We start from the raw sequence: 12,893 nt of genomic DNA on the forward strand, positions 1-12,893 counted from the left end.
TTGAAGTCCGGGGAGCCTGCCGAACTCGCTGACGGGACCAGCGTGTCAAGGCACACTACTCTCTCCTCAGATGAGAGATTCCTCCCTCATAATGGAAAAGGTGGGAGGGGCGCCGCTCATTATAAACGTAGACAGAGAGGCCTCTTGTGGAAAGAGTTTTCTCCCTCCCTCCATGGCTTTCCCAGGCGTTGACGGGAGCGGGCACGTGCCGAGGGCGGGCGCGCTCCCGCGGCCGAGCCCAGCCCAGCCCTCCCTTCCCCCTCAAGGCAAAGGGGGGAAAAGAGGAGAAGGAGGAGGAGGAGGACGGCGCGAGGCCGCCGCGAGGGTAAGGTGCTAGAGGCGCGCGCGCGCTCGGGCGTTCGTGCCTCTCTCCCTCCCTCCCTCCCTTCGCGCGCGCTTCCCCCTCTCGCGCAGCTCCCTCCAGAGGGCGAGGCGAGGAGGGGCTGCTTGGCCTTCCTGAAGGTGGCAAGCAACGTCGGAGGGGGGAGGGGCGTGGGAAGAGAGGCCACCCTGTGCATCCCTATCTCCTCGGCTTTGAATTCACCACCCCCGCGGATACCAACACTCGTGGATGCTCGAGTCCCATTGTGTGTACAATGGCGGGGCAAAAAATGGCGCCCCTTCGAGAAAACAGCACATTTCATTTCAGGGAACTTTTAAGGGGAATGTTTTTTTCAATCATGGACTGTTGGAGCCAGGAGGAGGCCATCTATACGTAACAAATATGAAAAATGTTGCTATTCCTGGTTTGAAAGTGTTACTTCCTGTTTCATTGAACCGTCCTGACTTTGAAAGTACAGTAGTTGTTAACACTCCATAAACTTTGTTTTTGGTGCCACAAACCATGGCCCCTTCCACACAGCTGAATAAAACCCCACATTATCTGCTTTGAGCTGGAATATATGGCAGTGTGGACTCAGATAACCCAGTTCAAACCAGATATTGTGGGCAATGCCTCAATATTCTAGGTAATATAGCTGTGTGGAAGGGTTGAATGGAATTGGTTGGGACTTGTATGACATCCTCATTAAAAAAAACAAAAAAACCTAAAGCAATATTTGCTGCAGGATGTCCCGCACAAATAAAGTTTTGGCAGGTTAATAAACTTTGTCCATGTTTTTATGATGGAACCAATTACAAAATGACGTTCATAACCCAGGAACAAAATTTGTGTTATGAATTTCCTTTCTATGCTAATGCCAAACAATGTGACTACTTTTTCAGGGAGGTGGGGGTTGGAATCCAAAGACTCTACCCTTTGTGATCAAGGAGAGGGGGAAAACCCTTGTTAAAATCATTTTTGTATTTAACACTTGCTTCCAAAGTTCAGTGCTGGCCCCACCTCAGTATTTTTTACTGTAAAATGGTTACTGTGATAATTTAGTGACTCCAACATGCCAAGTAAAGTCTTTCAACTTGCAGGAAAAAAAATTGTGTTACAAAGTGTGGTAATTGGTTTCACTGGTGTATTTACCAAACTAGAGGACAATATCAGAAAGGGTGGCACCTTATTCTGTCTAAGCTAGAATAATAATAGGAGAGGTTAGCATTGTGACTGTCGTTTCCACAGGGCTTTGTTTTGGGCTTCCTCAGGTTTCATTGATGTCTTTGTTGATTCTGCTCATCCTTCATTCCTTTGGATTTGTCCACATGGTTGTCGTCCTGCAATCTCCAAATGCAGGCTGTTTGTGCTACTGATGTTGGTTCTCTTCTCATGACATGGCCGTACCACCGTAGTCTTGCTTCCTGCATTTTCTTGCTGATCGCTTTGATTCCTAGTCTTCAACTGATGTCATCATTTGGCACATGGTCGGGAAGTGTCAAGCCAAGTGTCCATCTCCGTATTTTCATATCCATTGTGTTAAGGACTTGTTTGTGTTTCTTTGTTGCTGGCCAGCACTCTGCCCCATAGAGGGCTACTGGACAAACAACTGTAGTGTCGATCTTAGCCTTGAGTTGTTCAGGCATTTTTGAGTCACACAGAATGCCAGTAGTTTGCCGCCATTTCAAACAGGCTGCATTTATTCATGACCAATTTGTCTGGCATTGCATTACCATCTGTGGCAATGATTCTCAACCTGTGGGTCCCACAGTGAATGCTTGTGCCAGATTGCATTTTGCAGATGCTGTGGTAGCAGTGACAATGGATTTCTTCAGCAGTGGCACTACCTGTCACTCTAAAGCAGTGGTTCTTAACCAGTGGGTCCCCAGATGTTTTGGCCTACAACTCCCAGAAATACCAGCTAATTTGCTAGCTGTTAGAATTTCTGGGAGTTGAAGGCCAAAACATCTGGGGACCCACAGGTTGAGAACCACTGATCTTTGGAGACCAGTGACCTTAGGTATTTAAACTGAGTGGCCTTCTTTAGTGCTTGATCATTAATTTGAAGACTACATTCCAGATACTCTGTTCTGGGTATATTCAGTTGAAGTCCATTTTCACTGAGTCTATCACTCCATGTCTGCAGCTGTTGTTGGTGGGCTGCACATTTTTGATGGCCAAGTGCTATGTCATCTGCATATAAGAGAGTCCAGAGATGCATAATCTACTAATCTGCTGTAGCAGTATCCATGCAGAGTATGAATAGTAATGGCGAAAATGCTGATCCCTGATGCACGCCAACAGTGATGTTGAAGACTGGTAAAATCCCTGCAGGGCAGCAGACTATACTTGTTGTATTATTACGTATATAGTAGCTTTATCCATGTTACATAGTCTTCTGGTATTCCGTGTGACCTTAGTGCTCGTCAGATCAGGTCATGGAGTCCCCGATCAAATGCTTTTTTTGAGATCATGGAATGCAAAATGCAGTGGTTTCTTCTTTTCCCTCCAGGATTTTCTATCTGATCATCTACACAGCAACACCACTTTTTTCAGTACCAATTTCAAACTGCATTAAATGGTCAGTATAGGTGGGGTCTGAGTAAGCGTTACAGGCAGCTACAAATAGCAGTCACTGGCACTAAGTAAAGGAGGTGGCTCATTTTCCTCCTCTTTTGGATGGAGGAGGATTGAGTTTGCACAAACTTTACCAAAACCTAACCCCCACTGAGATATGAGAAGTGTTAGGAGCTGCTTCTTGAAGCAGCCTCACCTCTACACTTTTGGAATCACGTCGCTAGAGAATGAGTAAAAAGATGGAGAGTCACTTTGCAGAGATTGTTGTCTCTGAGCTTGCAGTGAGCCCTCTTCTACCTGAAAACGACCTTAAACTGCAAGGCTATTTAATTACTCTTGCCTGTCTGTAGTAGCTGTGCCTTGACATCAGCTGCAGTGGCTTAGGCCTAGTTTTCCCAGAGGCAGTTAGTTTTTGTTTTTTTTAGGGGGGGGGGGGGGGTATAATCTCTGTACACTAACTCAGGCTATATGTGGGACGCATATGACTGAACATTCCACCTTATAAATACTTCTTCAAAGAAATTCAGTTGCCAGGGAGAGGGGTTTTAATTTTCTTTTCTCCCTGGCTTATTGCTTACAAGCATGTAAGAATCTTTTTGGAGAGATAACTATTTCATTGTGTGCCCCCTATTTGTAGCATGAATGCATTTCCTCCCTTCCTTTCCTTTTCAAAACATTTTTTTAAATTCTGTCAAGAATGTAATTGGTGAGGTCAAAGGAGAAAATAAAAATAAAACTAACCCCGACTATTTTTGATTATGCCCAGGTGGATAGCTGTCACTCTGTGTCGCAGTTCCTTCCCATCTATTACCATCTGTTGCTCTTGTTCTGACTCCCCCACACTCCTCTGTGTTTCTCTTCTGTTACTCCCCGCAACACCAATGGATGTTTTCTTTCCTTTCCCTTTCAATAACATTATATCATCCCATTTTAACCCCCCCCCCCCCATAACCTCATAGCACTAGATATAAAAAACATATTCATCCCTTTAAGTTAAAATTCTGCCAAGTTGAAAGTTGGCATCAGCAGGCTAGTCTGGATAGAAATTTTATTTGTATTGTATTGTGTTTTTGGAGGACTATTTTCAAATGGAGGTGGTTTCTTTTTGCTTGAATATGGGAGTAAATCTTCAATTTAAAATATATTGTTCAACACATACTTTTCCTATGTTGAATTACTTTCCCCTCTCTGGTGAATAACAGATAATGTAAGAATGAAGAAGACACTGTAAAAAAATCGTTTATTTGAACTATTTTGGGGTAAGGTGTAGGACTTCAAGGTTGGGTAAAGAAAGTCCCATTGTGCTAGCAAATGACTGCTATGATGGTGTTGCATTTAGGACACTTTCATTCACCAGATGACAGGGTAACTGCCAAAATTAAGATCCAATTCAAAATGTAAATCAGAGGCCCCTTCTACACTGCCCTATATCCCAGGATCTACTTATCCCAGATCATATGGCAGTGGAGATTGATAAAATCTAGTTCAAAGCATATAATCTGAGATCCGGTTCTTGGATATAGGACAGTGTAGATCCAGCCTAATTCAGTTGTTAGCACAGTACCCAAAGCCTATCTGACAAAATGAAAACTCAAAAGCAGTTTGCTAAAACTTATCTCCACAGAGTGGTCTGTTGTTGTAATGTTTGAGAACCCCATGGTACTTTCAAAAACAATACATATTACACTATAAAGGCTAGAGCCCACTTCATGAAAAATATGATATTGCATAACCATAAATATTTGGATTTGGATTATTTGACAATAGGTAGACCAGGTAACATGTCATAGCCTAAATAAAATGGTCATGAAGAGGATCTCTGTAAAGGTATAGTGTTGCACTGTGATTCTGAAGACCAGGGTTAAAAATCTCCCTTCAGCTATGAAAACCCGCTGGCTGACCTTGGACAAGTTATAGTCCTTTAGCTTTAGAGAAAGGCAAACCCCTTCTGAACAAACCTTGCCAAGAAAATCCCATAATAGGGTTGCCATAAGTCAGACACAATTTGAATGGCGTACAAGAACAATAATATACTAAAACAAATACAGTAGAGTCTCACCTATTCAACACTCGCTTATCCAACGTTCTGGATTATCCAATGCATTTTTGTAGTTGATGTTTTCAATAAATCGTGATATTTTGGTGCTAAATTCGTAAATACAGTAATTACAACATAACATTACTGCGTATTGAATTACTTTTTCTGTCAAATTTGTTGTATAACATGAAGTTTTGGTGCTTAATTTGTAAAATCATAACCTAATTTGATGTTTAATAGGCTTTTCCTTAATCCCTCCTTATTATCCAACATATTTGGTTATCCAACATTCTGCCAGCCCGTTTATGTTGGATAAGTGAGACTCTACTGTAACAGCATGGATACACATCAAATACAATGTATCTAATAGGTTGAATTGCTTTTCATTTGGAAGTGAGTGTTTATTTGAAGTAAGTTTGTATATGATTGCAGCCTTGGTACCTCCATGTAAAGGAAAACAATTTTATGTACCAAACAGAGGTTTTATGTTGCCTTGCAGAGCTCAGCATGTGATTTTAATGCAGAATATGGTTAAACATCTATTGTAAAATGATTTCCTACAAGTCCATCTGTGTTAGCAGCTTTCTTTTACCTTTTTAAATATGTCTACACTTACCGTTATGACTATAGGATGAGGGAGGACTGTTAAATAGGTCAGGTGTTCTTTTTTTAGCATTAAACATAACATACTGCTAAATATGCATGCATATGAGGGAGCACACATACAGTCAAAAATAACTGCAGTGGAGCCCAGAAAAAGAAGGTAGGTTTTAAAGTATCTATAGAAGTTAAGAGTAGACCGTGATTGTGTAATATTCTTTTAAGTTGAAAAAGCCAAGACAGACTAGCAAAAGAACTGTTAGGTTTGAGATGTTTCAAAACATTTTCTGATTAAAAATGTCTCTTTTGTTTTTTGTTGTAGTTGATGATGATGATGATGTCCTACTTTTTAAAAAATAAAATAAATAAAATACATATGTATAAAATAAACTTAAAATTATCTATAAATAAATGTAAATTATTTTAATTGGATGTTATTGAATGCATTGAAATTTGGTTCTACTTATTAGGAATGAACAAATGTAATGAGTGAATAGTGGTGAATAGTGATGAATAAAAGCTTTATTCAACGTTTTACTTTTATGATTGACATTGTGTTCAGTATTTACAACATTGTAAGATGAACCTCTCAACCTGTGGGTTCCCAGATGTTTTGGCTTTCAACTCCCAGAAATCCTAACAGCTGGTAAACTGGCTGGGATTTCTGGGAGTTGTAGGCCAAAACACCTGGGAACCCACAGGTTGAGAACCACTGACCTAGGGAATCATAATATTTTATAACATCAGTTTTGCCCCAGTGCAACAACAAATACCCTATTTTTCCCAAAATAAGACAGGGTCTTATATTAATTTTTGCTCCTAAAGATGTGTTAGGTCTTGATTTCAGGAGCAGTCTTATTTTTCCAAATTTAAAATTTTACTATGGACAAGCCACTAGTTTTACTTACCCTTGTCCCCGCTTAAACCTTACCTTAATGGAATAATTAATCTTAATTTTAATCTTTTTATTCTGTACTTGCACAACTACCAAGGAGTGGGGGTTGGTAGGCTAGTAGGCCAGGATGCCTTGTTTTTACATGGTTTTACTGTTTTACATGATTTTACTGTATGTATGGGTAAGGGTGTACGTTTTGTATGTTTTACATGTTTTGATATGGTCAAAACTGACTAATCAATAAAGAGTTGTTGTTGTTGTGTGTACATATATCTAGGGCTTATTTTTGAAATAGGGCTTATATTTCAAGCATCCTCACAAATGCACAAAAATCATGATAGGTCTTATTTTCAGGCTAGGTCTTATTCTTGGGGAAACAGGGTAGTTATTCCAAAACCTATCTTAGAAGCCAGACTGCCCCACCAACATAGAGATTTCTGGGGGGCTATGGAGTAGTATGGTGAATAAAGGTCTACCCCTCTCTTGGAAGCGAGATGCTTTCCGACCGGCAACTATAGGGACCCTTGTGGATTTCTGTCACAAGAGGTTGCTGGAGAACGTCTCACTGTTCAGAAAGGGCTGGATGCTATGGTGTCCTTGGAAATCTCTGTTAGTGGGGCTGCCTGGCTTCTAAGATGTGTTTTGAGTGCTTGCATCAGAATACATAGCTACTAGGGCTGTGCAAAACTTTGACTGTAACAGATCCAATTTGTTAGATTCGTATATACAAAGCAATATTAAGAAACAAGGGGTGGCCACACAAAAAACTTAAGATTCAAAACACTAATCTATGACATTTGGAGTAATTACTAGGCATGTGTGATGCATGAAAAAAATGGTTCAATACTCGCTTCTAAAGTAGGGGGTGCTGGCGCTTCATTTCTGAAACTACTTCCGAAATTTGGCCCAAAAAGTTTTGAAACTTCATGAATATTCGGAATATTCAAAATTAATTTAATAGCTGACGCGCATGCGCAATGGCCAAAAACAGCACCAGTGGGGGACTTTACAGGACTCTCCCGCCCTCATTTTTTGAGCTATCCTATTCAAACTTGGTACAGTGGTAGAACACATTTAACACTGCCAGCTCATCAGAATTACATTATCCTCTGATTTTTGGTGAATTTTCATAGCTTTTATAATAAACAATTTTTAATCTGTTCCTGGTTTGAAAGTCTTATTTCCTGTTTCATTGTGTTGTCTTTACTTTGAAAGTCATTGTTCTACTACAGAAACTTTGTTTTTGTGGCTGAAACTTTGCTAAATTGGTGGACAGTGTCCCAGGAAACTGTAATGTCCCTTGTGCAAAGACAAAGTTCAGGCAGTGTCATAAAATTTTGCCATGTTTCTATGACAGAACCAATTAGGAAATGGCATTTATCAACCAGGAACATAAATCATAGTACACCATCAAATCACTCCTGACAGATGCCCATCAGCCTCTGAATAAGGAAATCTGTTCCTGGTTTGAAACTGTTTCATTGGGTTTTGTGGGGCTGAGAGTGTGTGACTTGCCCAAGATCACCCAGTGGGTTTCCATGGCTGAGTGGAGAATGAAGCCACAATAATTGTCCAACTCTCAAACCACTACACAACAGCATGCTTTCCCAAAAAGGGACAGATGTTTCTTCCTATGAGGCTTAAGACCTCAGTGTTTGGTTTTTTTTAATGAATGCTCCCATGAGAAAATGTATTAAGGATATGGGTGAACTACAATTCCCAAAAGTCTTGGGTCAACCTTCCCAAAACTCCCCCAGGATTCACAGCTGGCCATATAGGTCTGTGTGCCAAGCTTGGTCCAGATCAATTACTTTTTTTCTTATTCCAGATTATATGGCACTGAGGACTCATATAATCCAGTTTAAATCAGATAATCTGGTATCAGATTCTGGGAATTAGAGCAGTGTAGATTCACCTATGTCCCCTTCCACACTGCTGTTATATCCCAAGATCTGATCCCAGATTATCTGCTCTGAACTGGATTATATGAGTCCACACTGCCAGATAATCTGGGATAAGAAAATAATGTGGGATCAGATCCTGGGAATTAGGGCAGTGTAGATCCTCCCAAGGCCCTGTCCCTATATCCCACGATCCCAGATTATATGGCAGTGGGGACATATATTATCCTCCTCCTCTTCTTCTTCTTCCTCCTCCTCCTTTCGGAGGAGAAGGTTTGCAAAGCTTTGGAGAAATTTTGTGCAAAAGAGGGAGAGAGAAAGAGAAGCCAAGGGAACTTCTTCTCCCTTTTCCCTTCCTTCCTTCCTTCCTTCCTTCCTTCCTTCCTTCCTTCCTTCCTTCCTTCCTTCCTTCCTTCCTTCCTTCCTTCCTTCCTTTTCTTATCCCAGATTATATGGCAGTGGGGACTCATATAATCCAGTTTAAATCAGATAATCTGGAATCAGATCCTTGGATATAGGGCAGTGTAGATCTTCAACACTGCTCATCTATCCCAGGATCTGATCCCAGATTATCTGCTTTGAACTGGATTATATGTCCACACTGCCTGATAATCTGGGATAATCTAGGAGTGGATTTCTTCTGATGGGGTTTAGCCTGCTTTTAACCAGGAGGGGAGGGAGTGGGGCTTACACATGTCACATACCAGGGGCGGTTCAACCATTAGGCGAAGTAAGCAGTTGCTGAAGGCTCCATCCTCTAGGGCAGGGGTCCCCAAACTAAGGCCCGGGGGCCGGATGCGGCCCTCCAAGGTCATTTATCTGGCCCCCGCCCTCAGTTTTAGACTTAGGCTTGCCCAAAGTCTGAAATGACTTAAAGGCATACAACAACAACAGCAATCCTAATTAACTTGACTATCTGATCAGCAAGAAGCAGGCCCACACTTCCCATTGAAATCCTTGTAGGTTTATGTTGGTTAAAATTGTTCTTATTTTTTAAATATTGTATTGTTCTTTCATTTGTTTGTTGTTTTGCAACACAAATAAGACATGTGCTGTGTGCATAGGAATTTGTTCGTATTTTTTTTCAAACTATAGTCTGGCCCTCCAACACTCTGAGGGACCTTGGACCATCCCTCTACTTAAAAAGTTTGAGGACCCCTGCTCTAGGGGGCGCCTAGGAGGCACCGTTGAGGCACCTCCGCCCAGGCGTGGCCTTCCTGCCTCCGCAGCCTGGCCTGCCTATGCGGCCGCGGCCTGGCCTTGGCCCTCGAGGCCAGGTCTCCAGGCTGCCTGGCCATGTTCCAGAAGCTTTCTCTCCTGATGGTAAACCTACACCTATGGCAGGCATCCTCAGAGGTTGGGAGGTCTGTTGGAAGCTAGGTAAGTGGGAGAAAGAGCTCTTGTCTGTTTGAGGCTAGTGTGAATGTCGCAGTTGGCCAGCTTGATTAGCATTTAATGGCCTTGCAGCTTCAAAGTCTGGCTGCTTCCTCCCTGGGGGCATCCTTGGTTGGGAGGTGTTAGCTGGCCCTGATTGTCTGGATTTCCCCTGTTTTCAGAGTGTTGTCCTTTATTTACTGTCCTGATTTTAGAGGTTTTTTTAATACCAGGGGCCAGATTCCCTTTCATTGGCCTTTTAATTCCTATGGATTCCTAAGGACCCTCAGGACTCTTCCACACAGCGATATAACCAGAATATCAAGGCAGAATAATCCACAATATCTGCTTTGACCTTGGTTATCTGAGTCCACACTGCCATATAATCCAGTTCAAAGCAGATAATGTGGATTATCTGCCTTGATATTCTGGGTTATATGGCTGTGTGGAAGGACCCTCAGGGCTCTTCCACACAGCCATATCACTCAGAATATCTAAGCCAAATAACCCACAATATCTTCTTTGAACTGGGTTATCTGAGTACACACTGCTCTTTATCCCAGTTCAATGTTTGGTACTAAATTCGCAAATATAGTAATTCCTACATAACATTACCATGTATTGAACTACTTTTTCTGTTGATTTACTGTAAAACATGATGTTTGGTGCTTAATTTGTAAAATCATAATGTAATTTGATGTTTAATAGGTTCTCCTTAGTCCCTCCTTATTATCCAACATTTTCTCTATAGTTATACTCCTGTGTCTGTTGGCACGCATCTATCTGGGAATGAAAGCTACATATTCTTTAGTAGCCATGCACATGTGTCAGGGTCTCCCTGCTGGCTAGGTTCCCCAAACAAAGTTCCCTGTTTGTTTAGGAATTACTTCCAAATACCCTACAAGCACCCTAGGCAGGGTCAATTCTCATTAGTACTTGGATGGCAGACTACTCCACTTTAACTGCCATGTTTCAATCCTATGGAATCATGGCAACTGCAGTTCGATGCTGCAACAGCACCTTTTTTGGGCAGAAAAGGCTAAACACCTTGCAAGACTGCAACTCCCATGAATCCATACCATTGACCCATGCAGTTACAAGTGGGCCAAACTGTATTACTTCTACAGTGTAGCTGCAGCCTTGCTCACGCAATGAACCCTCCAGCTAGCCATGCACCTTGCTGCAGTTTGCCAGTACACTGAATTAAATCAAGAGTTCCAATTTGCCAAAACCATTTCCTTTCCAACCAGGAAAATAGGTTCTCTCTCTGCTGGTATGTTTGCAGAACTACTTTCCAGGAGTCATGACTCTGCATTTCAAGTGCCTACTACTGAGCTACAGCTTCTCCTTTATTCCATACTTCCCTGCCCACCCTGCAGAGCCTGCCTCCCCCTGAAGGAGCAGATGACTTGCCCAGAGCCCTTCTCTGGCCCTTTGCCAGGAGACACAGCTGAATTCCCCTCCATTTCAGCAAGACTCCAGAGAACACACCCTCAGACACAATCACAGGCCACCTACCCACACCTGTGAGATGTGCTTCTGAAACACTTGCATCTGCGACTGTCGGAACACTGTGGTTCAAAGCAGCCAGCCCTAGCCTTGCAGAGCAACTAGAAGCAAACATCTAAGCCACCTTTAGGACAACCTGACTCTGGGTTATATTCTTACTGACTCTTCTCTGATTGAGGGTTGCTGTGTGTTTCCCAGCCTGCAGGACCAGAATCCACAAGTATTCTCTCCTGACGTTTCACCCACAGCTATGGCAGGCATCCTCAGAGGTTGTGAGGTATACTGGAAAAATCTAAGCAGGAAGGTTTATATTAAACATCTGTGTAAGTTCCAGAGTGGGAGAAAGAATTCTTGTCTGTTGGAGGCAGGTATGAATGTTGTTAATCACCTTGATTAGCATTAATGGCCTTGCAAACTTCATGTCTTGGTTTCCTTCCTGCCTGGGGGAATGCTTTGTTTGGAGGCGTACACTACCCCTGATTGACTCATGTCTGGAATTCCTCTGTTTTCAGAGTGTTGTTCCTTATTTACTGTTCTGATTTTTGAGTTTTTTTAAATATTGGTAGCCAGATTGTGTTCATTTTCATGGTTTCCTCCTTTCTGTTGAAATTGTCCACATGTTTGTGGATTTCAGTGGCTCCTCTGCGTAGTCTGACATGTTGGTTAAGAGTGGTCCAGCATTTCTGTGTTCTCAAATAATATACTGTGTCCAGGTTGGTTCATCAGGTGCTCTGCTATGGCTGACTTCTCTGCCTGAATCAGTCTGCGGTGCCTTTTGTGTTCTGTAGCAGGAAAGGGAAGGTGGCATCTCTGGCCCTCCAGGTGTTTTAGACTTTAACTCCCACAATTCCCAACACCCGGTAGGCTGTTAGGAATTGTGAGAGTTAAAGCCCAAAACACCTGGAGGGTCAGAGTTTGTCCAGGCCTCTATACTGTATATATAATGCAGCCCAACACAGCTGCCATGGCTCAATGCTTTGTGTTCCTGGGAGTTGTAGTTTTACAAGGTCCTTTAGCCTTCTCTAGAATGGTGCCTCACCGAACTATGAATCCCATGATTCCATAGCCTAGAACATGAAACCTATCCACACCTTTACTTTATTACAGAGTCAAAGATGGAGAGAACTTGGGGCCCTCCACATGTTTCCTGAACTATGCATCCCATCATCCATCATCATTGTCTATTTTGGATTATGGGAGTTGCAGTCCAATATACACCCCAATATACACTTTACCTTACGTTGTTGTGAATCGTGCCATCATCTCCTTCACAAAATGATCCCTAGTCTGTGGATGCATCTGTACTGTAGGATTAATAGTTTGATACCACTTCAACGACTCAGTGCTATGGAATCATGGAGCTGTAGCAAGATCTCATCTTCTCTGCCAAAGAATGCTGATGTCTCAGCAAACTACAGCTCCCAGGATTCAGTTGAGCATTGGGCCATGGCAGTTAAAGTGGTGTCAGACTGGGTTGCTGTAAGTTTTCTGGGATGTATGGCCCATGGTCTGCCTCCGCAGCCTGGCCTGGTCTTCGCCCTTGAGGCCAGGTCTCCGGGTTGCCTGGCCATGTTCCAGAAGCTTTCTCTCCTGACCTCAGAAGTTGTGAGGTCTGTTGGAAGCTAGGTAAGTGGGGTTTATATATCTGTGGAAAGTCCAGGGTGGGAGAAAGAGCTC

The 12,893-nt window shown here is 42.5% G+C and overlaps 1 protein-coding gene across 2 annotated transcripts in view; it reads left to right on the forward strand.

Moving 5' to 3' along the window:
- Positions 1-201: 201 nt before the first annotated feature.
- Positions 202-12,893, forward strand: part of btbd3 (BTB domain containing 3) — a 48,777-nt gene continuing 36,085 nt past the window's right edge. The window contains exon 1 of one of the 2 annotated variants that reach the window (XM_062957785.1): positions 202-325. Coding sequence is in view for 1 of the 2 variants with exons in the window: in XM_003215297.4 (XP_003215345.3) it covers positions 11,467-11,584 (118 nt within the window). In the remaining variant the exon portion in view is untranslated. Of the gene's footprint in view, positions 326-10,174; positions 11,585-12,893 lie in introns of those variants that run through there. The other variant, XM_003215297.4, reaches the window with a different exon arrangement.

The sequence above is a fragment of the Anolis carolinensis genome, chromosome 1, assembly GCF_035594765.1.
Source record: "Anolis carolinensis isolate JA03-04 chromosome 1, rAnoCar3.1.pri, whole genome shotgun sequence".
NCBI lineage: Eukaryota > Metazoa > Chordata > Lepidosauria > Squamata > Dactyloidae > Anolis > Anolis carolinensis.